This window comes from Triturus cristatus, chromosome 4_2 (assembly GCF_964204655.1).
Source record: "Triturus cristatus chromosome 4_2, aTriCri1.1, whole genome shotgun sequence".
NCBI classification, from domain to species: Eukaryota; Metazoa; Chordata; class Amphibia; order Caudata; family Salamandridae; genus Triturus; species Triturus cristatus.
This window is the reverse complement of record NC_140586.1, coordinates 158,716,891-158,739,343: the sequence shown is the minus strand read 5'-3', so window position 1 is coordinate 158,739,343 and position 22,453 is coordinate 158,716,891. Positions and strand designations below refer to the sequence as shown.

The 22,453-nt window shown below is 50.7% G+C and overlaps 1 protein-coding gene across 3 annotated transcripts in view; it reads right to left on the bottom strand.

Moving 5' to 3' along the window:
- The window catches only part of TIMELESS (timeless circadian regulator), a 318,102-nt gene that overhangs the window by 143,451 nt on the left and 152,198 nt on the right, over positions 1–22,453 (bottom strand). For all 3 annotated transcript variants that reach the window (XM_085600891.1, XM_085600892.1, XM_085600893.1), the window contains exons 15-16: positions 13,057–13,154; positions 12,687–12,807 (exon numbers count right to left, since the gene is read on the bottom strand). In XM_085600891.1, the coding sequence (XP_085457017.1) occupies positions 12,687–12,807; positions 13,057–13,154 (219 nt within the window). The remainder of the gene's footprint in view (positions 1–12,686; positions 12,808–13,056; positions 13,155–22,453) is intronic.

Here is a 22,453-nt window from a genome sequence, read left to right as displayed (position 1 = left end):
CAAGAACACATATCGATGCTGGACAATTAGCTTTTCTCCTCTGAACCTTTTTCTAATTTGTCCAAGTATTGATGAGATAAACCAGAATTATGTATTTTAATGACCTAAAATTTGTGGCCTGCAAAAGCAGAATAGTTTGTCTTGATCTTCAACTTTCTTAGCATATGGGAGGTGAAGCTTTATTCATGGAAAATTAGCTAGCTGCTGAGCACTGATGTGTTCATCTTCACGCTCATGTGATCACAAATGATGCATTCCGCTGCCAACTCAACACTTGCAACAGGCCGATGGGATATCTGCTTCACTGGTAGGGAGATGGTAACCTTTGGAAACATTGAACCTCAGGTCCTTCCAGAATCTCAAGCCAATCCGAAGAAATTTCATTCCATCTCTTGTGGAAGTTATGATATGTAAAAATGTGGTGTCCATTTTGATTGCAAGATATACGTGGTGCAAAAAGATAGTCTCATCATGGCTGCGCTACTGTAAGCTATGCATCTTGGTCCTGCAAACCCTGAACAGGGTGGCTCAGCCGAGCAATTCTTTCATATAATTTGACTGCAGTGCCAGGTCTAAAGCCGGTCCAGGTTCCATTACTTAATGATTTGAAGTAGTTGTGTCATTGCAGTTCTCCCTCAGATCGCACTGGTACAGTGAGCTTGTACCAACAGAATACTGCCTGTTCAGACTGGTTGGCAGAAGACTGGAAATTTGTGGTCTCCATTTAGTGAGTAGCTTGCCCAAACATGAACGCCAGTGTGCTTAGAACAGTCAACAGGCTACCATGATTACCAGTTTCATACAAAATGCTAAGGTTATTTTTTGCCCTTATTTTTTCAGTGTAGCACTAGTGTTGTGTTTTCAATTATTGCGGTGGTGTTTTGCGTATTGTTCTTTTGTGTGTTGGCTGAACGATGGGTAACTCTCCACCAGCCTAATACACCATACTTTTCTCAGTTGAAGGTCTGCTTGATCCCCATGTTGCATGTCGTAGGTAGTAAGAGATAGGTATTCATATAATTACATATATTGTAGGTATTCATATAATTACATATATTGTATGTAATCAGTCAAACACGAGAATTTGGAGTAATCAGGCATGGAGAATACGAAGCAAAACAAATCAGATACGCTTGGTAAGTGTCACTCAAAACTAAAATGTCCCCTTTTTTCAGAGGTGATTGATGGAGTGGCTGCTATATTATGTAACAGACCGGGACCTTAACAGCATCCCCGCGTTTGTTGGTGGGAAGGCCCAGAGCCCTTTATCGTGAGGGGAGGGGAGGCTCGCCAAGGCATATCATTGGTCCCTGGGCCCCTGAGAGAGAGCTGTGCATTTTGGGCGGCCCTTTGCGTGGTCACTTCCCTGTGTGCTGGTCATATCATTGTCCCCGTGGTTGAAGAAAGGTGTCAGAAAGAGGAGAGGCCTTCTCTCAGCTGACTTACCTTGCATCACACACCCAGCTCTGACTAGAGGGAAACTGGGCGCCCTAGTCACCTAGCATACACACCTCTAAACGACCGAAGACACTGAACGAAGAGCTCGAATATCCTATATTTTCACACGTTTTCCTTTTAAATGGGCATGGGAGCCGGGGTCGGTGTTGTGGTGTGTGTGTGCGCTGCAGGAAACTGACAAAAGTGGGTCGCTAGCCGATTAATACATCGACACCGTGAATTTTTGAAGTTGAGCATTTGAAAACGTTGGCAGCCTGCCACCGAAAAACTGAGGGCTTCTTTTCCAACCAGCCAGCGAGTGCTGCCATGGCTCCACCTCCCTGCCTGGCTATTTATCTGCCAGGACCTTCGTGACTCAAGTGCACTTTACAGTAGTAGCGAGCGAATGTTACATAAGCCCAGGCAAGGGACCCCGTGCAAGACAGAATGATGATGCAAGCTTTTAGTTGCAAGTGTGCAGCGAGGCACCATCGTATTTCTGTGAATGGAAAGTTAAAAAAGCACGCGAGTGGTGCGTGCCAAGGGTGGCGATCGCACTTCTGTGAATGGAAAGTCAAACAAGCACGCGCGCGCCGCGCTAATTAAAAACAGATGGTAGAACAGATGGCCCTTGCTCGTAACCGCAAGCAGTAGATTGTGGGCGGATACATGCAGACGCCTTTGCCCAATTGCGTGATGTCTTTTTCAGAAAGACACATGCAAAGACCAGTGAAAATAATGCACACAAAAAACACACACGAGCGTGTGGAAAACCCAGAGCGATTCCAAGAAGTCGTTTTCCTAGAGCAATGCATGCGCGCTGCACTAGGCTCGACCTAAAAAGGAGATTCTGCAAATAAGCTTAAGAAATATTTTGTAGTATAGTGCACCAGAATGAAGTATTGGTACTGCTAACCCTGTTTTGTTATCTATTATTCATATTTCATTGTAGCACGGATACTCACTGGATTTGGAGAGCTGGTGCATTACAGAACATGACGTGCTGTTTCATGTGTTACATGCGGCGAATAGTCAAGTTTGTAGTTATGTGCTCATTGAGAGTAAATTAAGGTTCGCACTTTCTGAAAGGGTCATTCCTTACAGCTCGCTCTCTTTATACAGAACTTTCAGAATGCTCATTCATCAAGCTTAGCTAAAATTATTGATGACTTCCCTTTTATGGTGCTTTAAATGATAATGAGCTGTTATTAAAGACTGTGTGAGTTCTCTGTGCAGTACTCACATGCACTGTAGCTTTAGGTAACCATTTCTTCCGGCTTCACAAGTTTTGGTTCCTGCCCTTTGGTGAGTTCAGGACATTTTGTTGGCTCGGTTCATCTCAGGCGTTCAGGCATCAATGCTCTACTTATCACCATCTTCAGGTCAGACGCGCAAGTTAACATCCTACTAAACTTACTAGAAACTATTTTCAGGTCTTTTGGCCATAGATTTGGAGGGATGAAGAGTCTTACTCTCTCTGGGGTGTTCAAGATGTTTTTGAGCTTTACTCAGTCCAAATCAGGAGTCACTTTTAAATATGTATTTAAGTGCATTATACATGTGTTTCTGTAAGACAATAACTTTTCATGTTAGTAAAATAGTAGGTTCTGTTACTCGTTGACTAACAAAGAAAGACCATAAGTTTTTCCTCAAAACTAAAACAAGCAGCAAGTAGTCATGTCACAATCAGGAAAATCGCTCAGATGGATAATACACCTGCTGTAGAAGAATATGTGCGAACTTCTGGAATACCATGGAAATGGATAGAAGTAACAACTGTTAATCACATGACGTTTTCGCTGCAAGATGGTGCCAATGACCAAGCCCTATATTAAAATAACTACCAACTGGAAAATCCATGCCATACTAGAGTACTGGACTGATGACTTCAGAGAAGCAAAGTGTAGGCTGAAAACCTAATTGGTTTGTATTCACTATTAAAATTTATGTTTTGGAAAAGACTCTTCATGAAAAACATCAGCAAAGTAATATGAACAAATGAGAAATATTGCAGGTCCTCAAGGGAATATGAACAATATCCTTTCTTTAAAGTGCTTCTATTCTGCTTGTGGAGCTGTATGGAATGACTCCTGGGCTATGGAACGAAGAAACTGGTTCCATTCTTGGCGCTTCCACTTAAAAGATTGATGCTGGGCAAAACCGTTTTTTCGCTGCTTCGGTTCTCTTTGCTACCAAAGTGCAGTTAAAATCTGTTCCCAGAGAGGGCGTAATATGTTAATAACCTTTGTTTCACTATGAGGAGTGTAAGGTCTTCCGGAACAGGGGAGTGGACAGCATCTTTAACAATGCATACACCTAAGGACGGCATCATATCGCTACAGAGTCACAAACCCCGTTAAACAGCGACCCACAGTAATAATTTCTTTAAGGCTAATGCCTTCACTTTTTGCCAACCCATAACAGCTTTTTCAAGCATACTGAAGGTTTTCATTATATCATCCGAAGTTGTAGATGCAGGTGTTTGCCGCCACTGCTCCTGGAGGACAGGGATCAAAGAGAGTTACTGGGGTGCAGCATAGAGTTTAAAATCCCTCACCTCCCCACACTCCAGATGCAAAGAACCTCTGACCAGAAGTGGTGCCTCAGGAGAGGTGTCTGGCAGAAGAGACATTTTCAAAAGTAAGGGGGGCAGAGGTGCCCCTTTCCCCCTGACCCCACTGCCATTTATGAAGCGTAACTAAGTAGGCAGTTCCAAAATTCACAGGGGCATCTGTCATTAGATCCTAAACAAAGTACTCGCTATTACATTTAAAGGCATCTCTCGCCCGATTTTTAACACAATAGAATGCAGCCACATTAATGTGTTTTCCTTTTTGTGTGATCTTTTAATCGCCCTTTTACTCTTTTGTTTTATATGTTAAATCAGCACACCAGGGAGCGAAATACTGGGCAGGGTGGACATGCACACAAGCCACAAAACAACATGAACAACAGAAGAGGCGGGGCAGCAGGGAGTTTGGTGATAGGTGGTGCACAAAAGAAAGAGCTTACTAAACAAGGGAGACCGTAACATGAGTGTGGGGAGAAGCACAAGGAGGAGAGAGCTGAAAAAACATGCACTCTCATGGAGTGCTTAAGCAAGAAGAAAAAAAGTAGTTCCATAAATGTGAGCAGCGGAAGGACAGAGGTCAGCAGCTAATCCCAGAAATGGTAAAGAGCCCTATGCTCCAGGGGAGGAACAAACACAAGATGGGCAAGCTAGGACAAGGAAAGTCATCAAACAGAAAGCAAGCAAATGAGAGGGACAATAAAGACAACCAATGGTAAAAGGAATGGGTGGGGTATACACTCACTAAACTTTTCGTAAGCCCACAACTGATCTTTTGCTATCAGACAGTGGTCGACCTAAAGACTGCCCATAGTGGTCCAAGCTCCAGCTCTAAGGAACCGCCTTGCAGTCCCATACCAAGCATTACAGTCTGCACACTAATCATATAAACCTAGGCCCTAAGGCCCACATACACAATCCAAGGCTAAAGGCCAACAATTCAATGCTCTAGCCAATTTACAACCCCCCTCCATTTCAAGCCTCCAGCATTCAAATTTACTATTCTCTCCTAGGGCTAGATTTCCATGTAGGAAGTGGTATGTCCACTGAGGTTAATTCTCACACCACCATGCAAAACTAGCTCCCACTCTTTTGAACACTGCTTCTCTAAGCCAGCCCTTTGTGCCCTTTAGTAGTAAATAACTGAGACAGTAGGCTATTTGAGAGAATATGTATTAAGGGTTAGCAGTAGCAGCACAACACGGATATGAAGAAATGACTCATTAAAGCTCCCAGACCAGGGGGAGGAGCCTAGCGCGCAACCAAGATGGCCGCGTAGGTGCGAGGCTCCCGAGGACCTCCGCAACCTCCTACGATTATCCTGAAATTATCCTGTCCTGGATGAGGGGACTATGTTGGTGAACCCGAGCTGAGGTGGCACCCGTATCCCGCTTCCGAATCGGACCTCGGACACCGGAGTGAGCACCGATTGAGGTTTGCGGCCTTCCCCTCGCCGGACCCCGGATTTGCGCTGTGGGGTGATCCAGTGACAAAGTGAACAACAGCGGCAGGCAGGGCCTGGCGACTCGCGTACCCCGCACTTTCGCTTTCGCACCACCTTGCCGTCTCTGCGAGGTTGGGTCGCGGAGCCCTTGGTGTTGGTGTGGTGTGGCCTTGCTGGGAGATACTGCCTGCCTGCCGGCTGTGATCCACCCCGCTGCTCTGAGGGGGCCCCCCCGGAGCTCGTGGCCCTGCTTTCCTGCCCTACACGACGTGGCTGGTGCGACTGGGAGACTGGTGGCCATGGCCACGAAACAAGATGGAGACCGGGCAAAGACCAAATCGACCCGGCGTGGCGCCGTCCATCAGGCAAACAGTATGGACCGCTATACCCTCCAGAAGGGATCTCCCGATGGACCGCGCAAGTCCCCTGAGAGCCCTCCTGATGCCCCAGACCTGCCCGCAGATCTGACTCTGCGAGATGTCATGGGCGCCATTGCCGAGATGAAGGCCTCGGTGGGCCAGCGGTTTGATACACTGGCGCAGAAGATTGACTCGGTCCTTGTGGATTTTGGCCTGGTGAGGGCCGATCTTTCCAAAACCAACGACCGAGTAGATTCTTTGGCCCACACCGCATCGGGCCTAACGACAGATGTGGCGGCCTTGCAAACAGAGGTGCGCCGGCTTAGTCAGGCGAGTGCGCTTATGGATCGACGCCTGGAGGACTCCGAGAGTCGGGCACGGAGGAACAACGTCCGCATTATTGGGGTGCCCGAGGGACGCGAGGAGGCGGCGGCGGATCTCTTTGTGGAGGACCTGATTGCTACCCATCTCCAGCCACGGGGGCTGAGCAAATTCTTCGCTGTGGAGAGGGCCCACAGGGTTCCCGGGGGGAAGGCCGAAGGTCGGAGCCCCTCCGAGACCTCTCATCGCCCGGATTTTCAATTTTCGGGATAGAGACGCTATCCTGCAAACCTCCAGACTGCATGGACCGGTCAAGCTTGACAATATGGAGGTTAATTTTTATCCTGATTTCACCCCAGCGGTCCAGAAGCAGAGACTGAGCTTCCTAGGCGTCAAACGCCGTCTTCGGGACGTAAACCTCAAATACGCCATGCTTTTCCCGGCCAAGCTGCGTGTGGAGGTGGATGGTCGCACTCACTTCTTTGATCGTCCCGAAGCGGCCGGGGACTGGCTGGATACTCTGCCCGGGGATCGTGATCGGGGGGGGCGGGGGGGGGGGGGGGGGGGGGGGGGGGGGGGGTGCGGCGGGGCTAGACGGCATGCTGGATCGGGACTGAGGGTCTAATATTGGGCCTCACTCTGGACGAAAATGTTGCCACTTTTGATTCTGCGTCAGTTTTTGTAAGTTCCCCTCCTATGGAGGTTGTGTTGGGTCTATTGGGGGTTCTCCCTCCTCCTCTAGGGGGTTTAGTTAGTCTAACTATACATGGGGCGACAGGCACACTGCACGTTGGGGGGGCTGTTTGGGCTCATGCAGGGGTGCAGGGTGGGGGGAGTTCTGTTGGGGTGGGTGGGTAGGGATGGGGTGTTGTTCGTTTTTATCACAAGGCAAACGTATTTTTGTGTTAGTTCTAAAGTGCTCTCCGGGGGACGAATGATGGCTTCTGTATATTATGGGGGGTAGGGAACTAACTTTGTTGTCTTGGAATGTGAATGGACTGGGGGACAGGATCAAACGGGGTGTGGTCCTGCAGTTTTTGAAGCGAATCTCGCCCGATGTAGTCTTTCTGCAGGAGACACACCTCATTGGCAACTCCTTCTGCGCCATGAATCGGCGTGGCTATCGCCTAGTGGCTCACTCGGGCTTCACGTCCGGCTCAAGGGGTGTGGGCATCATGGTGAAGAACTCGCTCCCGTTGGAGCTTGATGAGGTGCTCCACGATGACAGGGGACGTTACACGGTCTTGGTGGGAAGACTGGAGGGCAAAGTGGTTGTCTTTGTGTCAGTATACATCCCACCGGGGCTGCAGTCGACCACCTTTGCGGACCTTGGGCGCCTTCTCCTTGGCCTTCCGGGGGGGCTTTTAGTTGTGGGGGGGGGATTTTAATGCGGTGGTATCTGGGTCTGTGGATCGTCACCCCCCTAGGGACCTCCCCCGGGCACAGGCGTGGCTACCCGGCCTCTTGGATACATTTGGATTAGTGGACTACTGGCGTTTAAAACACCCCACGCAGCTGCAGTACACTTTCCACTCGGGAGCCCATGGTAGTCTCTCACGACTAGACTATGTCCTTGTCCCGGCGGCCTATGTTGGGAGGGTGGGAGAGGTGCGCCATTTGCCACGGGGTATTTCGGACCACTCCCCGCTCCTACTGCACTTTGATGTCTTTCCGAGGGGTGAGGGTAGGGTGGTCCCAATCAATCCTTGGTACCTGCGCGACCCCACCATTCGCGCTGAATTGATTAAATCCCTTCGGCGATATTTTGATGAGAATGTGGGGTCCGTGCCTTCGGCTGTACCGCTATGGGAGGCCCTCAAGACAGTACTCCGAGGGGAGGCCCTATCCCTTATTTCCCACGCCCAGAGGTGCGAGCGGGAGGAGGTGACCCGGATGGAGGCTGAAATAGCCGAGTTGGAGGGTAATTTAGAAGGTGGGGTGACGGATGCCGCATTACATGTCCTCCAACTCAAGCAAGCGGCCTATAGGGCACTCGTCACGGAGGCGGCCAGGGGCCTCAGTAGAGAGCAACAGGGGCGACTGTATGATGTGGGTGATAAGGCTGGTAAACTTATAGCGTGGTTGGACAAAAAAGAGAGAGCGAATCGTGTGGTCCCGCTGATTGAGAAAACGGATGGTGTGTGTGTAACTGAGCCAGAAGAAATTGTCTCCTGCTTCGCGGATTATTTCCGTGGGGTGTATTCCCCGGTGTCTCCCTGCTCGGAAGAGGATTCCCGTGCCCTGCTCAGTGATATCGCGCTGCCGTCCCTTTCCGGGGATGACAGGGTGTCGTTGGACGCCGCTCCCACCTCCGACGAGATCGCCCTCGCCATACGCTCGGTCGCTTCCGGCAAGGCCATGGGTCCGAATGGTCTCCCTATCGAGTTGTACAAGTTGCGACCGGATACGCTGGCACCCCACCTCCGGGCTATGTTCCTGGCGGCACACTCGGTGGGCTCCCTCCCGCTGGACCAGCGTCTGGCTACAATCGTGGTCATCCACAAGGAGGGGAGACCTCGGGACCGGGTTACATCCTATCGGCCCATTTCGCTACTGAATGCGGAGCCCAAGATTCTCGCCAAGGTACTGGCCAATCGGCTGGTCGGTGTGGTGGGCGATTTGGTTCATCAGGACCAATCTGGCTTTATTCCCCATCGCAACACAGCCCTTAATCTGCGGCGTTTGCACGGTGTGCTCGCACGTGCCCCGTTCATACGGGAGCCGGCCATTTTGGCGTCCTTAGACGCCACCATGGCGTTTGACACGCTTGAGTGGCCATATATCTGGGCGATGCTTGCGAAGTTTGGATTCGGCCCAGGGTTCATCAGTTGGGTCAAATTGCTGTATTCGGGCCCATTGGCGCAGGTGGTGGTGAACGGAAGAGTATCAGCTCCGTTCGAGCTGGGCCGGGGCACACGGCAGGGCTGCCCCTTATCGCCGCTCCTCTTTGCACTTGCCTTGGAGCCCCTGGCGGAGTGGCTGCGGTGGGAGCCTTCCATCCGTGGTCTCCGCTGGACCCCTGAGTATGAGGACCGCGTATCCCTATACGCTGATGACATCCTCTTGTACCTAGCTTCCCCACGTAAATCACTCATAGTACTGGTTGATGTTTTGCATTCATTCGGTCGTAACTCCGGTCTGGTCATCAACTGGGCTAAATCGTGTGTGTATGTTCTCTCCGGGGAGGCTCCTATCCTCCCGCGGGGCTGTCCGATCCAGGTCGCCCCGCAGGGATTTAGGTACCTGGGTGTCTTCATTACTCTGGACCCGGAGGCTCGGTATGATCGGAACTTGCTTCCCCCCCCTCCAGCGTCTGAAAGAGGATGTCGCGCGCTGGCGGCGTTTGCCGCTTTAGCCGCTCGGCCGGGCGGCATTGTTTAAAATGATGTCGCTGCCGCGTTTCCTGTACGCGTTGCAGAACACTATGGACCTCGTCCCAGCGCGCTACTTCCGCGAAGTGGAGAGTTTGCAGCGCCGCCTGTTCTGGGACGGGAGGCCACGTATTGCCCTGGCTAAGCTGACGCTCCCATGGTATGACGGGGGGATTGCCCTCCCGGATATTAAACGGTATTATTGGGCCTCCCAGCTAGCTGCGATTAATCAGGGCCTATATGGGCCAGCCTTAAACCCGGCGTTTGAAATGGATAGGATGCTACTTCCAGGTGGTGACCATAATCGAGCGCTCTACTCTAGCGCGCCCGACGCTCGCCTAACGGGCCCCACGCGTGTCATGGTGCGAGTGTGGCACGCGGCCAATGCAGCTATGGGGTGGAAGGACCGTTTGACCCGGGCGTCACCACTATATGCGTCTGAGCGGTTGGGCTCCTTGTGGACCTCGAAGGGCTTTGAGAAGTGGGACTTAATAGGCATTAGCAAAGTGGGGGATCTCTGGACGAGGGGAGGATTTAAAACGTTTGAGATGCTGCAGACGGAATTTCAGTTGCAGGGCAGCGAGTACTTTCGGTATTTGCAGGTCCGGCATGCGCTGGGCTCCGTCTTTCCGGACGTTGCCTCCATCCCGGAGTGTTCCCCCCTGGAGGATAGAGTGCTGGATGGACACGTCCCTGACAGCACGATCTCACTGATCTACAAAAAACTGATCAACGACCGCTCAGACTTGTTGACTGCCCTTCGTGAGGCTTGGGTAGCCGATGGGCTGGAGCTGGACGACGAGGACTGGATCTCCGCGGTGGCCTCCCCGAAAGAGGTGGCCATACCGGCTCGCCTTCGTTTCGTCCAGCTCAAGATACTCCACAGGGTCTACATGACGGGGCCAAAGCTCCTGCGTATGGGCTACGCTGAGGACGGTTTGTGTAAGCGTGGGTGTGGTGCGCTGGGGACTTTTCTGCATATCTTGTGGGAGTGCCCGGAGGTGGAGGGGTTCTGGCGTGGTGTGCATGAGGTGCTGCTAGTGGTCACGCATGTGGCGCTGTTGCCCGAAGCGAGGAGATGCCTGTTGAATGTGTGGGAGCCTACCGATTACTCGGTGCCGCAGACGTGGTGGGCGACTCTGGGGTATATGGTTGCCAAGCGTGATATTGCCCAGCTGTGGGGATCCCAGAGGCCCCCGACTGTCTCGGCCTGGAAGGAACATATGGATTGGTGCATGTTTCGGGAAAAGGTGGTGTATGTGGCGAGAGGTAAGCCTGCGACATGGGTGAAAGTGTGGGGCCCCTGGAACGCCTACCGCGGGGGAATCTGTGCTCCACCGTTATTGCCCGATCCGTCGCCGGCCCCGTCCCCTTAGCCAACTCATCCCCCCGGTACCTGGGCATTAGGTGTACCCAGCCCTAGTTCTGATCTCTCTCCCCTCTTGAGATTCCTATGGATGCCTAGGATCCCCCCTCTAGGGGAGCACGTGTTGCTATTTCCGATTGAGGATTGCCTTGTGGGTTTGTTTGTATTTGTTGTTCTTTAAGTTTAAAATGGAACCGTATAGTGGGGTCTGGACAGTGTGGCTCGCAACGATGTTACCTCCTGTGCATGCTCGGCCGCAGCACCATGTGTTTTATAAATGTATATCGTATGCTCCTTTCATTGCTAGCGGCCGGCCGGAAGGTTGTAGGCCCATATTTGTATATTTTTGAGTCTTGTAATAAACGGTTTCAAAAAAAACAAACAAAAAAAAAAAAGCTCCCAGACCAATTTAATTAAATCAAGTATTTTTATATTACAATAAGGCCAAAACAACAAACACTAGCTTCTCCATTTTGCATGGACAGTAAACGAACAGTCCTGCACAGTACTCACAAGTGACTACCAGAGGGTTCTTCCCATCCAGTCAACTTGAGAAGGCAGGCACAGGTATCATTTTCCAAACCTTAAAACTCATGTGGGGGTGTCTATGGTTTATGTCTACATTGCAGACTGTCTTTCCTTTGGTCTTTACACATCTGCCAAGGACAGTAAATTGTATCCCCAGCTCCTCCATTGCCTGTCCAGCCTTTGGTGCAGACACCAAAGTACTTGCCATTCCATTTCTGGAGATAAGTGCACAGTGGCTGTAAGTTGGTTTGGTCACTACCATTCCAGTTCCAAGAAAGAATCCTCACCAGGCCCAGTGCTAAACCACAGTCCAGCAGTCACTCACCCGCTTGCAAGTCCCTCAATACACATATTTGTAAACTGTTTTCCCTCATGGTCAGATGTACAGCTGTCTCCTGGGCATCCTTAGTTACAAGGCTGGCCTTGATGGCTAACCAGTCACAAACAACTGCTGCTTCCTTCTCATGAGAGGGTCTGTGTCCTGAGGGTGGAAGGTACCAGAAATATGGTTTTGCAAAACAGACTACTCCCATCTGAAACACAGTCAGCTATAGCACCTAGCAGAGGTGGGAGGGAAAGCTGCTCTGATTTTCCCCCACTCAGAGTTCCCTGACTGACTTACAGTAAAAACTCTGTAAAGCGAGTGGTCAGTTTGAAGCTGGGCACACTAGTAGGATTTAAAAAAATGTGCTGCCCTTGTTTAGCCCATTACATTGATCCCTCCCATAGAATACTAAGGTTGGTCTCAACCAAACTACTTTGGTGACCCCTGATCTTGGGCTTGCATTAGAGGTTATTAATAACTATATTTCTCACCATTCTAGAATCCCAGCTTAGATTTGACAGTTTACCTGAAGCAGTGGCCTCGCTTAACACACAAACATTTCTTTTATCTTCTCTAGGAGATCCTGTCACGTTTCCAGCTTCAAAACTGAAGACCTTTGTGAGATCTTTCAAAGTGAATCAGCCCTTCTGTACCATCTCATTGAAGAAACAGGCAGATTGTGTGCCTGTGATACCAAATATAATTAACTAATAATGTAAACGTATGCACGGAGAAGTCAGTTAGTCGTTTCACAATGTGCAGAGAAAAAATACAAGCAGTATCTAGCTTAGAAAAAATTCGAAACCACATAAAAAGCATACTTTCTACACTCCAAATAGAAGATCCACACAGAGTTCAAGCGCAGGAAGAAGCACCACCCTCCTATGGCGAGGTTATGCCTTTTAAAACTCGTCCTCAGCCAAGGTGGCAGTCCAGAGTTTGAGACCTCATAAAAATCTAATTTACCGTTTCAAGTAATCCAGGAAACTGAACTCCTTCTCAGAAACATGGACAGCAGCCATCTCCTCTGTTTCTTCTTCATCACCATTGTCTTCAGAATCTTCTGCTTCTGTCGACACTACCTGACCTAGAATGAGAGCGTAAAAAACAGTAATGGAATTGTAGGTATACGTGAGTCGCATGTCAAACAAAAATAAAGAAAATGAAAGTAGTAGAAATGGATACAAAGGACAATCACAAAGCAACAAGTTGTTTATCGTTTTTGAAATAAGAGGCGTAGCCAGGCCTGGGCTTTCCAACTTTATAGGGGCTGGATGTAAAGTAGGTAAAAGGTAAGACTGCAGTGTCACTGAAAGCACAGATAAGTCATACTCACGGGGCAAGTCAGCAAAAAGAATCTGTCGTAGGAGTTGACTCTCTTCTTCTGGGTCCAGCTCAGGAGAGCCAAATACATCACCTTCAGGCCACACCTCCCTGCAAAAGAGAAGCAACAGGCATCAGAGCATCTAAGCATTACCTCGGCCTATTCCAGTGCATTTTCCCATTCATCCTCCATTCCTGACCCCAGTCCAGGAAAGTGGGAACCACTTGAACTCCCAACCTACTGCGCCAATTCACTCTACTGCAGCCTGCAAAAACATCACACGCCCCCACCACCCTATTTTCATTTGATCCAGACAACCATAGCAGAACAGAAACTAGACAGAAGCCAGAGATCTCCTTCACTCTGACCTCAATTAGCACACCGGCTTTACAGCATAGCATGTATTATTTGTGGGGCTTACTAGGCGAGTTCTACGAAGTAGGGAATGGGTGTGGAAATACATGAAATCTCTAATTGTCCAAGTGACAGGTTGCTTCATAAATCTACTTGTCCGTTTAATGCCACGTGGTGCAGCGACAAATTATGGCAGGAATCTCATTATATAAGAGCTTGGATAATAGCCTCTCTGATTATGCCAGGGCTCATACTTTAGTAGGGTATGAATACTAGCTATTCACTTATTTTGCCACCTTTCCACAGACCTACACACCGAGGCTGGAAGTAATGGTAAGCAATAGTTTCAGGTTTGGAATGTTCTTTTCAGTCTGTGTAAATATACTAATTTGCATTCTTTAGGGGTTTTCACCAGCTCTTCTCTAATCTTTTCACATACTGAAAAAGGTTTAAAATGTACTCCCGATAATGTCGGAAGTACAACTTCTTCCGGGGTTGAGAAAAAGTGAACCTTTAAACACTCAGAAGATTTTTCAAATGAGTAAATCTACACATGTATATTTGCTTGTGCTAAAATGCAGTTCACCAATATTTTTTAGGAGTATCATTTCCTAGCTTACTTCTGTAAATTCTTATAAGTTCGTGAAAGCCATAGGTCTGCACTAATGCCAGGACATTTACCATTGGGTGTACTTTCATGATTATCTTTAAGAATTGGGCCTTTAATTAGGTCTGGCATTCACCAAGACCTTTTGTTTTTATTAAAATTCTATCTCCATCTAAGTATTGGCTGAATTCGCTGTGCGTGACAGCATTCTGTTCTTTCACAAGGAGCATTCTAGCACTCAAAGTAGTTTTGTTCAGTGCAAGGGACTACTGTGGCAATGTGTGCTTTTTGAGACAAAAAATATTTTAGCTTTTTGACAATGTTGGTTATAATGGTGATGGCCAAGCAGCTCCCACAACCCATGTCAAAACAAGAAACATTAACAAAACTATAACGCTAACCAACAATGGCAGAACTACTGGCTTTGCAAACGCTTTTCATTTTCATGTTTCCCATAATCTTGTTTAAACTGGTTACACTGATTTTTCATTAGGAATATTTTTGGAAATACTAGCATGCATTAATACTTTTTACTAAATGATGCTTCAAATAAATGTTACCTAAAATTTCACAGTAGTTTAGCAAAACGTTTTTTTTTTTCAATCAATATTGCTTTCAAGCTTCTGGAAATATTTGCATCCAATCGGAGAGTATTCTGACAGCATTATATGTAGCCTCTTATATATAAATTTGTGTACACATTTTGATACTGGAACAACTGTCAGTAGTGCAGTACAAGCTTACAACACTTCCTTAGAGTGCTCACCCTAATAATAAAGCATTTGCTTTAATGAACCTTAAATACTAGTTCAAACAGCATTAACATGTGGCACAAATATTACCTTAACTCCAGACAATGCCCTTCACTGATTCATTACATGTTACTGTGAACTGGCAGCCAAAGGGTTTGTGCTGCAGGAAGTTGGGCCTACATGTCTCAAGGACAAAATAAAGATGAAAACTGGTTGTCCTCGACTCCAAACAATATGTCCTGGGCATTGGGCTATGGGTATTCCACACACTGAAATACTTTATCCTTACTTTCTTGTCTTGATCGCTCTTCTTCCCACTCTGCTCAAAATGCAGGCGAAGGGACAAGCTTAAAAATGTAGAATTCCCAGTAGACATCAAACAGGCAGCACTTAATGCACTTGACAAAAAAGTTTCATCTTCTCTTGAAGATGAGTCCAGAGAGTAAGAATGTATGTGCAACAGATGATACTTCTGCCCACAAATTGGTGTGTATGGTCTAATTGCAAGATTCAGAACCTGAAAAGAAGCCCCCTTTCCAAGGCTCGACTTTTTAATACACCAACAACCTGTTTCATAATAGCTATCTTTATGGTCTGAGAGTTGAGAGAGACTAAGACCACTGCTTGTATAAAGAACATTAAAACATTCTGGGGCCGAAATGATGGCCCTACAGAGAAGTTCACCATCATATATAAACTGAAGTTACCATGATGGATCAATTGAGACCGGGTTTGGCTAATTGTAAATTACAGATCATAAAAGGTGTTGCATAAAGTGTCCTTCTGACTAAAGAACAAGTTACTTACCTTCGGTAACGATGTATCTGTAAGAAACATTAGTTAGTTAGATTCCTCACCTTAGAATATCCCCAGGCGTCAGACTGGATCCGGAAGATTTTTCGTCAGCAATACCCCTTGCGTGTCGCTAGGCGTCGTCTGCGGCTCCGCGTCCGGCGTCGTGCGCCGGAATGACGTCATCGGAGTACTTAGACGCCGCCCTCGCGCGCTGACGTCAGTTCTTGTACATAGCTTTCCGCGCCAGGAACGCAGAGCCATGCAAAGACCGACACTGGTGCCAAAAATAAAATCTAGGGGCCTGAAAAGGATAACCTTAACCCTAGATGTCAGTTCGCAGAACGGGGAGGATGGGTGGGTCGGTGAGGAATCTAACTAACTAATGTTTCTTACAGATACATCGTTACCGAAGGTAAGTAACTTGTTCATCTGAAAGAAACACGTTAGTTAGATTCCTCACCTTAGAATAGATACCCAAGCAATACCATCCCCGGTGGTGGGTCTGCGAACCAAGATCACACCAGAAAGTCCTGGAGGACAGAACGGCCAAAGAAGCCATCCCTCCGGACTTGGCTGTCAAGGCAATAATGTCTGGCAAACGTGTGTAGCGAAGCCCACGTCACCGCCTGACAGATGTCCTGCAAAGGGACACTCCGTCCCAAAGCAGTAGTAGCCGCTGTGGCCCGAGTAGAATGGGCGCGCAGCCCAACAGGAGGGTCCTTTTTTGCCAAGGAGTAACAAATTTTGATGCACAAAACGACCCACCGAGAGATGGTCCGTTTGTGCACAGCTTTCCCCTTCTTAGCACCCACGTATCCAACGAAAAGTTGGTCGTCCACCCGGAACTGCTTTGTGCGGTCCAAATAAAAGGAGAGCGCACGTTTTGGGTCCAGACGGTGGAGCCTCTCTTCCTCTTTGGAAGGATGCGGAGGCGGAAAGAAGGTGGGCAAGGTGACAGACTGCCCAAGATGAAATGGAGTCACCACTTTCGGAAGAAAGGAGGGACGAGGCCGAAGGACAACCTTGTCCGGATGAACAGAGAGAAAAGGAGGCTTTGAAGATAAAGCCTGGAGCTCACTCACCTGTCTAGCCGGGGTGATGGCTACCAGAAAAGCAGTCTTAAGAGTCAGAAGACGAAGAGGACAATTGTGAAGAGGCTCAAAGGGAGCGCACATCAGGAATGTCAAGACAAGATTCAAGTCCCACTGAGGCATTACAAAAGGGACCGGAGGGAACGTGTGAGTAATGCCTTTTAGAAAGCGTGTAACTACAGGGGACTTGAAAAGAGAAGGCTGATCAGGAAGCCGCAAGAAGGCAGAGATGGCAGCAAGATAACCTTTCAGAGTGCCCAGGGCAGAGCCCTGCCGGGCCAAAGAAACAAGAAACAGTAGAACCTCAGAAAGAGGGGCGGAAAGGGGATCCACAGCCTTTGCTGTGCACCATGCCACAAATTTGTTCCACCGGCAGGCGTATACCGTCTTTGTGGAGGGACGCCTGGCTGCCAGAATGATATCACAGACTTCAGGAGGCAAGTCAAATGGCATCAACTGCCGCCGCTCAATCTCCACGCATGGAGGTGGAGGCTGGACAGGTTCGGGTGGAGGACCGTCCCCTGCTGCTGCGACAGAAGATCCTCCCGAAGGGGCAGACGTATCGGAGGATCGGTCAACATACTGAGTAGCTCGGGATACCAGTACCTTCGTGCCCAATCCGGAGCCACCAAGATGACTTGGGCCCGGTCGTGCCTGATCTTCTTCAGCACTCTGGGCAGAAGTGGTATAGGCGGAAAGGCGTACAACAGACCGCAACGCCACTCGTGACAAAAAGCGTCGCCGAGCGAGTGCCGCCTTGGAAATTCCAACGCGCAGAACTGCTGACATTGCGTGTTCTCTTCGGTGGCGAATAGATCTAACCAAGGCTCTCCCCACTGCTGAAAGAGACCTTGCGCCACTTCGGAGTTCAGACGCCATTCGTGATCCATCATGCACCGGCGGCTGAGTTAGTCTGCTCTGGCGTTCAGAGAGCCCGCCAGATGTTGAACCACTAGGGTGACGCCCTGGTGTTCCAGCCACGTCCAGAGGCGCAGAGCCTCCTGACAAAGGGTCCACGACCCCACCCCGCCCTGTTTGTTGCAATACCACATGGCGGTGGTGTTGTCCGTGAACACCTGCACGACACTTCCCCTGACAGAGGGAAGGAAGGCTTTCAGTGCAAGTCGGATCGCTCTCAACTCCAACAGGTTGATGTGGAGACGAGACTCCGCCGGAGACCAGAGGCCTCTGATCTCCGCCTCTCCCATATGGCCACCACATCCCAGGAGGGACACATCCGTCACTACGACATGCTCCGGTTGGGGAAGGGAGAGGCTCTTGCCCTTGACCGAATCGCGGTCCGTGAGCCACCACTGCAACTGCTGTGCAGTGCCCTCCGAGATCAAGACATGGTCGGACAGGTTGCCGTGATGCTGGGCCCACTGAAACTTCAGGTCCCACTGCAGAGCCCGCATGCGCCGCCTGGCGTGATGCACTAGTAGGATGCAGGAGGCCATCAGCCCCAGAAGCCGCAACACTAGTCTGACCGAAACCCAGGATAGAGGCCGAAAGATGGGAATCAGGGCCTGTATATCCCGGACCCGCTGTTCCGGCGGATAGACCCGGAACTGCGCCAAATCGAGAACCGCTCCGATGAAGAGGAGCTTCTGAGAGGGACTCAAGTGTGACTTCGGCACGTTGATGGAAAACCCCAGCAAATGCAGGAGATCCGCCGTAGTATGGAGGTGGGAGACGACTGTCTGGGGCGAGCCCGCCTTCAACAACCAGTCGTCGAGATAGGGGAAGACTGGAACCCCTGATCTGCGCAGATGAGCTGCGACCACCGCCATCACTTTCGTGAACACCCGAGGGGCACTGGTGAGGCCGAAGGGGAGCACGGTAAACTGAAAGTGCTCTTGGCCCACCGTGAACCGCAGGTAACGCCGGTGGGCCGGCAGGACGGGGATGTGGAAATATGCATCCTGCAAGTCCAACACTACCATCCAGTCTCCAGGGTCTAGGGCAGCTAGAACCTGAGCCAAAGTTAACATTTTGAACCTTTCCTTCCGGAGGAAGGCATTGACGTTCCGGAGGTCCAAGATAGGGCGTAGGCCCCCTTTGCCCTTCTTGGGAACCAGAAAGTAGTGGGAATAACAACCACGACCTACTTCTGGGCTCGGAACGCGCTCGACGGCCCCCTTGGCCAAGAGGGCCGAAACTTCCTCGTGGAGAAGATTCAAATGCTCCCCCGAGATACGGTGGTGCTGCGGTGGCATGGCTGGAGGGGTCGTCTCGAAGGGGAGGGAGTAGCCCCTTCGGACGATTTGCAGCACCCACCTGTCCGATGTGATGGACCGCCAGTGGAGCAGGTGATGGCGAACTCTGCCTCTCACTGGCGATGATTGGGCCTGAAAGCTCGGACTAGGAAGGCTTTGAGGCGGATGCTGCCGGGGTGGATGTGGGCTGACCTCGTCGTCCTCCAGAACCGCCTCGGCGGAAACCACGTCCGCGACCGCGCGCAGGTTGGTTCTGCGGCTGGTGGCTAGGCGTACGTGAGGAGGCACCCCTTCCTTGGCCACGAAAGGGGCGAAAAGCGCAAGTTTGCGACCGCGGGGCCGAGAGGCCCAAGGACTTGGCCGTAGCCCGGGAGTCCTTAAAGCGATTCCGCGCACTGTCCGCTTTCTCGCCGAAAAGGCGAGTGCCATCAAAGGGCATGTCCATGAGGTTGCTCTGGACATCGCCCGAAAAGGACGTGGACCGCAGCCAGGCGTGACGTCTAAGCGCCACTGAGGTAGAAATCGCCCTACCTAGCGAGTCCGTAGTGTCAAGCCCACATCGGATAGCATGTCGCGCTGCATCCCTCCCATCGGCCAGAGCCTGGGTAAGTCGTGTCTGGACCTCCTCCGGACACAGGGGCAGCACGTCCTCCACCGCATCCCACAGAGAGTGGGAATAACGGTCCAAGAGGCAGGCGGTGTTCAAAGACCGCAGGCCCAAACTAAGGGAGGAGAACAGCTTTTTGCCAAACTGTTCCAGCCTCTTGGAATCCCGGTCCGGCGGAGCGGTCGGGAAGGAGGATTGGGAGGTAGAGGCCTGGATAACCAGACTCTCGGGGGTAGGGTGTTGGGACAGAAAACTGGGGTCGCCCGGAGCAGGGCGGTGGCGCCTGGCGACGTTCCTGTCCACAGGAGGAACTGTGGAGGGCTTGGACCAGGTGCCCTGCAGAACGTCAGTGAGGGCCTCATTGAATGGCAGCAGAGGCTCAGTGGAGCTTGCTGCAGACTGAAGCACCTCAGTGAGGACGTTCGTCCTCACAGCCACGGCAGGTAGCTCGAGCCCAAGGGCTGCGGCCGCCTTGCGCAGCACCACAGAGAAAGCAGCCCCCTCCTCCTAAGCCACAGTCGGAGGAGAGATGAATCCAGTGTCTGGAGAGGTATCCAGGCCACTGGCCTCCCCCAGTTCATCTGCCCAGTCCTGTGACAGTTGAGCCTGAACGGCCATAGGATCCTCGGATCCCTCCCAGTTGTCCCCATCATCCGATTCCTGGTATGCAGGAGGAAGGATCGGAGCCGGGCGATAGACAAAATGTGTCTCCAGCGGCGCCGAACGCGGCGTCCATAGACGCCGTATCGGCGCCGGGCCCGGAGTGGGGCTGAACCGGGGCTAGACGCCGAGCGGACTCGGCGTCGGAGGTGGTACCGGTGTCGACGCCGGCGGAGGAGGCGTGACGAGGTCGACCAGCGTCGGCGGGGACTCGGTAACGGGTCCCTCGGGCGCTTGCGGCGTCGAGGCCGGAGCCGTCAACGGCGCCAGGGCCGGAGCCGCCGGCAGGCAAGGTTGCCCAGTCGTGTCCGCGGGGCCCGAAGGCGCGCCAGCGGGCGTCGACGGCGGAGCCAGGTTCCTCATGGCCGAGAGGAAGGCACTGACTTTCGCCGGCGTCGCGTCAGTCCCAGGGACCGGTGGGTATAGGGACTTGCGCGGCGCCTGCGGCTCCGCCGGAGCGGCGGGGGTGGAACCACCCTGACCCTCGGCCGAGTTGCGCGACCGGCGAGGGGAGTCCGAAGAGCGGTGTCGCCTCTTGGACTTCTTGGAGTGCTTCGACTTACCCGAAGACTTGGATCCCGACGACCGATGATGACGTCGGCTGCGGCTCCGCGACCGATCCTTGGACCTCCTCCTGAACCGGGATCAAGAGGGGCGCGGAGCCGAGTGGCGAATCTCGAGAAGCTTACGGGACCGCTCCCGTCTAGCCTTCGAGGTCAGGGCCTTGCAGTCCGAACACGACTCCGCGTCGTGGTCGAGGCCCAAGCAGTAAACGCACCAGCGGTGATGGTCCGTAACCGACATCAAGCGGCTACAGTCAGCACAGGCTTTAAAACCAGGCATCCTACCGGCACCGGAGTCGAGACAAGATCAAAAAGGATCGAAAAAGTTAGTCAAAAAGTGACTAAAGGGGTAGCTCTCCCGGATCTGCGCTTACTGGCGCGGAAAAAAGAAGAACTGACGTCAGCGCGCGAGGGCGGCGTCTAAGTACTTCGACGACGTCATTCCGGTGCACGACGCCGACGACGGACGCGGAGCCGCAGACGACGCCTAGCGACGCGCAAGGGGTATTGCTGACGAAAAATCTTCCGGATCCAGTCTGACGCCTGGGGATATTCTAAGGTGAGGAATCTAACCAACGTGTTTCTTTCAGATAGGTGATTCAATGGGCAGGAAGCAGAAATCAATATTCCAACCAATGACCAGGCAACATTCTAAAGAGTATAAATAAATCTTTCAAAAACAAAGATGGCTCGCCAGTCCTGAAAGAACCTTTGTAAATACACTGGGAGCAGGGTTCAGGGGTAACGGGGAAAATTTGGTACTGGGAGTGTTGACGTTCAATGGTAAGGTACATGAAACAGCAAATGCTCACCCTTTCTTGGTATAAGAAAACTGAAATGTCAGCCAGCCTCCAACATGCTTGCTGTACATGATTTGAGCTTGCATGAACATGTGCAAAGTCTCCGAGTGAAGAAACTGATATTACAAATGTCTAATGTCATTGTGATGTACACAGCCCTCTTGGGAAAAGTGTACCTAATGTAAACGTAGTTAAAACAGGATGGAGAAAAGGCACTTACGAACCAGCAATTTTCACAAACCTTAATGTGCCATTCCTCTCTGGCACATTAGCAAATCAATTGTGAACTAATGTATAGAAGCACTAGTTCACAATGTAAATTCCAAGGCCTCATATTTATGTTCAAAAGGTCGGTTAAGTCATTGTTTTTTTTTTTTTATAAATCTTTTTATTAAACAGACTCGAAACACAAAGGTACAGTTCCACAAAAGTCAATAGTGGGGAATACAATGAAATCAAATATACATACAGATACAGTAGGATAATGTATTGGAAATCACGGGGAGGAGGGATCATCACAATCAATATTACAGGGGGGGGGAGTACATATATTACCACGGTATTCGTTCCAGGGAACCCGATTTTTGGACCATTTTCGGGGGCAGCCTCGGGCCATGTATACAGTCTTCTCCCTCAGCATACACCAATCTAGGTCTTTTTTCCAGTCGGTGATCGTAGGTCCATGTGAAGCCCCCCAGAGCTGGGCTATATTTATCTTGGCAATCATGCAGCCGAGTGTGACCCATTGTGTGGCGTGAGTGTTAAGATCAGTGGGATCCTAAATATTAAGGAGGCATTCTAGGGGCCTCCGGTTGGATTTCGACCTCCAATGTCTCCCCTATTATTTCGTGTATCATGCGCCAATATTCCTGGATTAGCTCACAGTGCCATTGTATGTGCATGTACGTGCTCGTTTGGGTGCATCCCCTCCTACAAAACCCATCTGCTGGCCCGCCATGTGTGT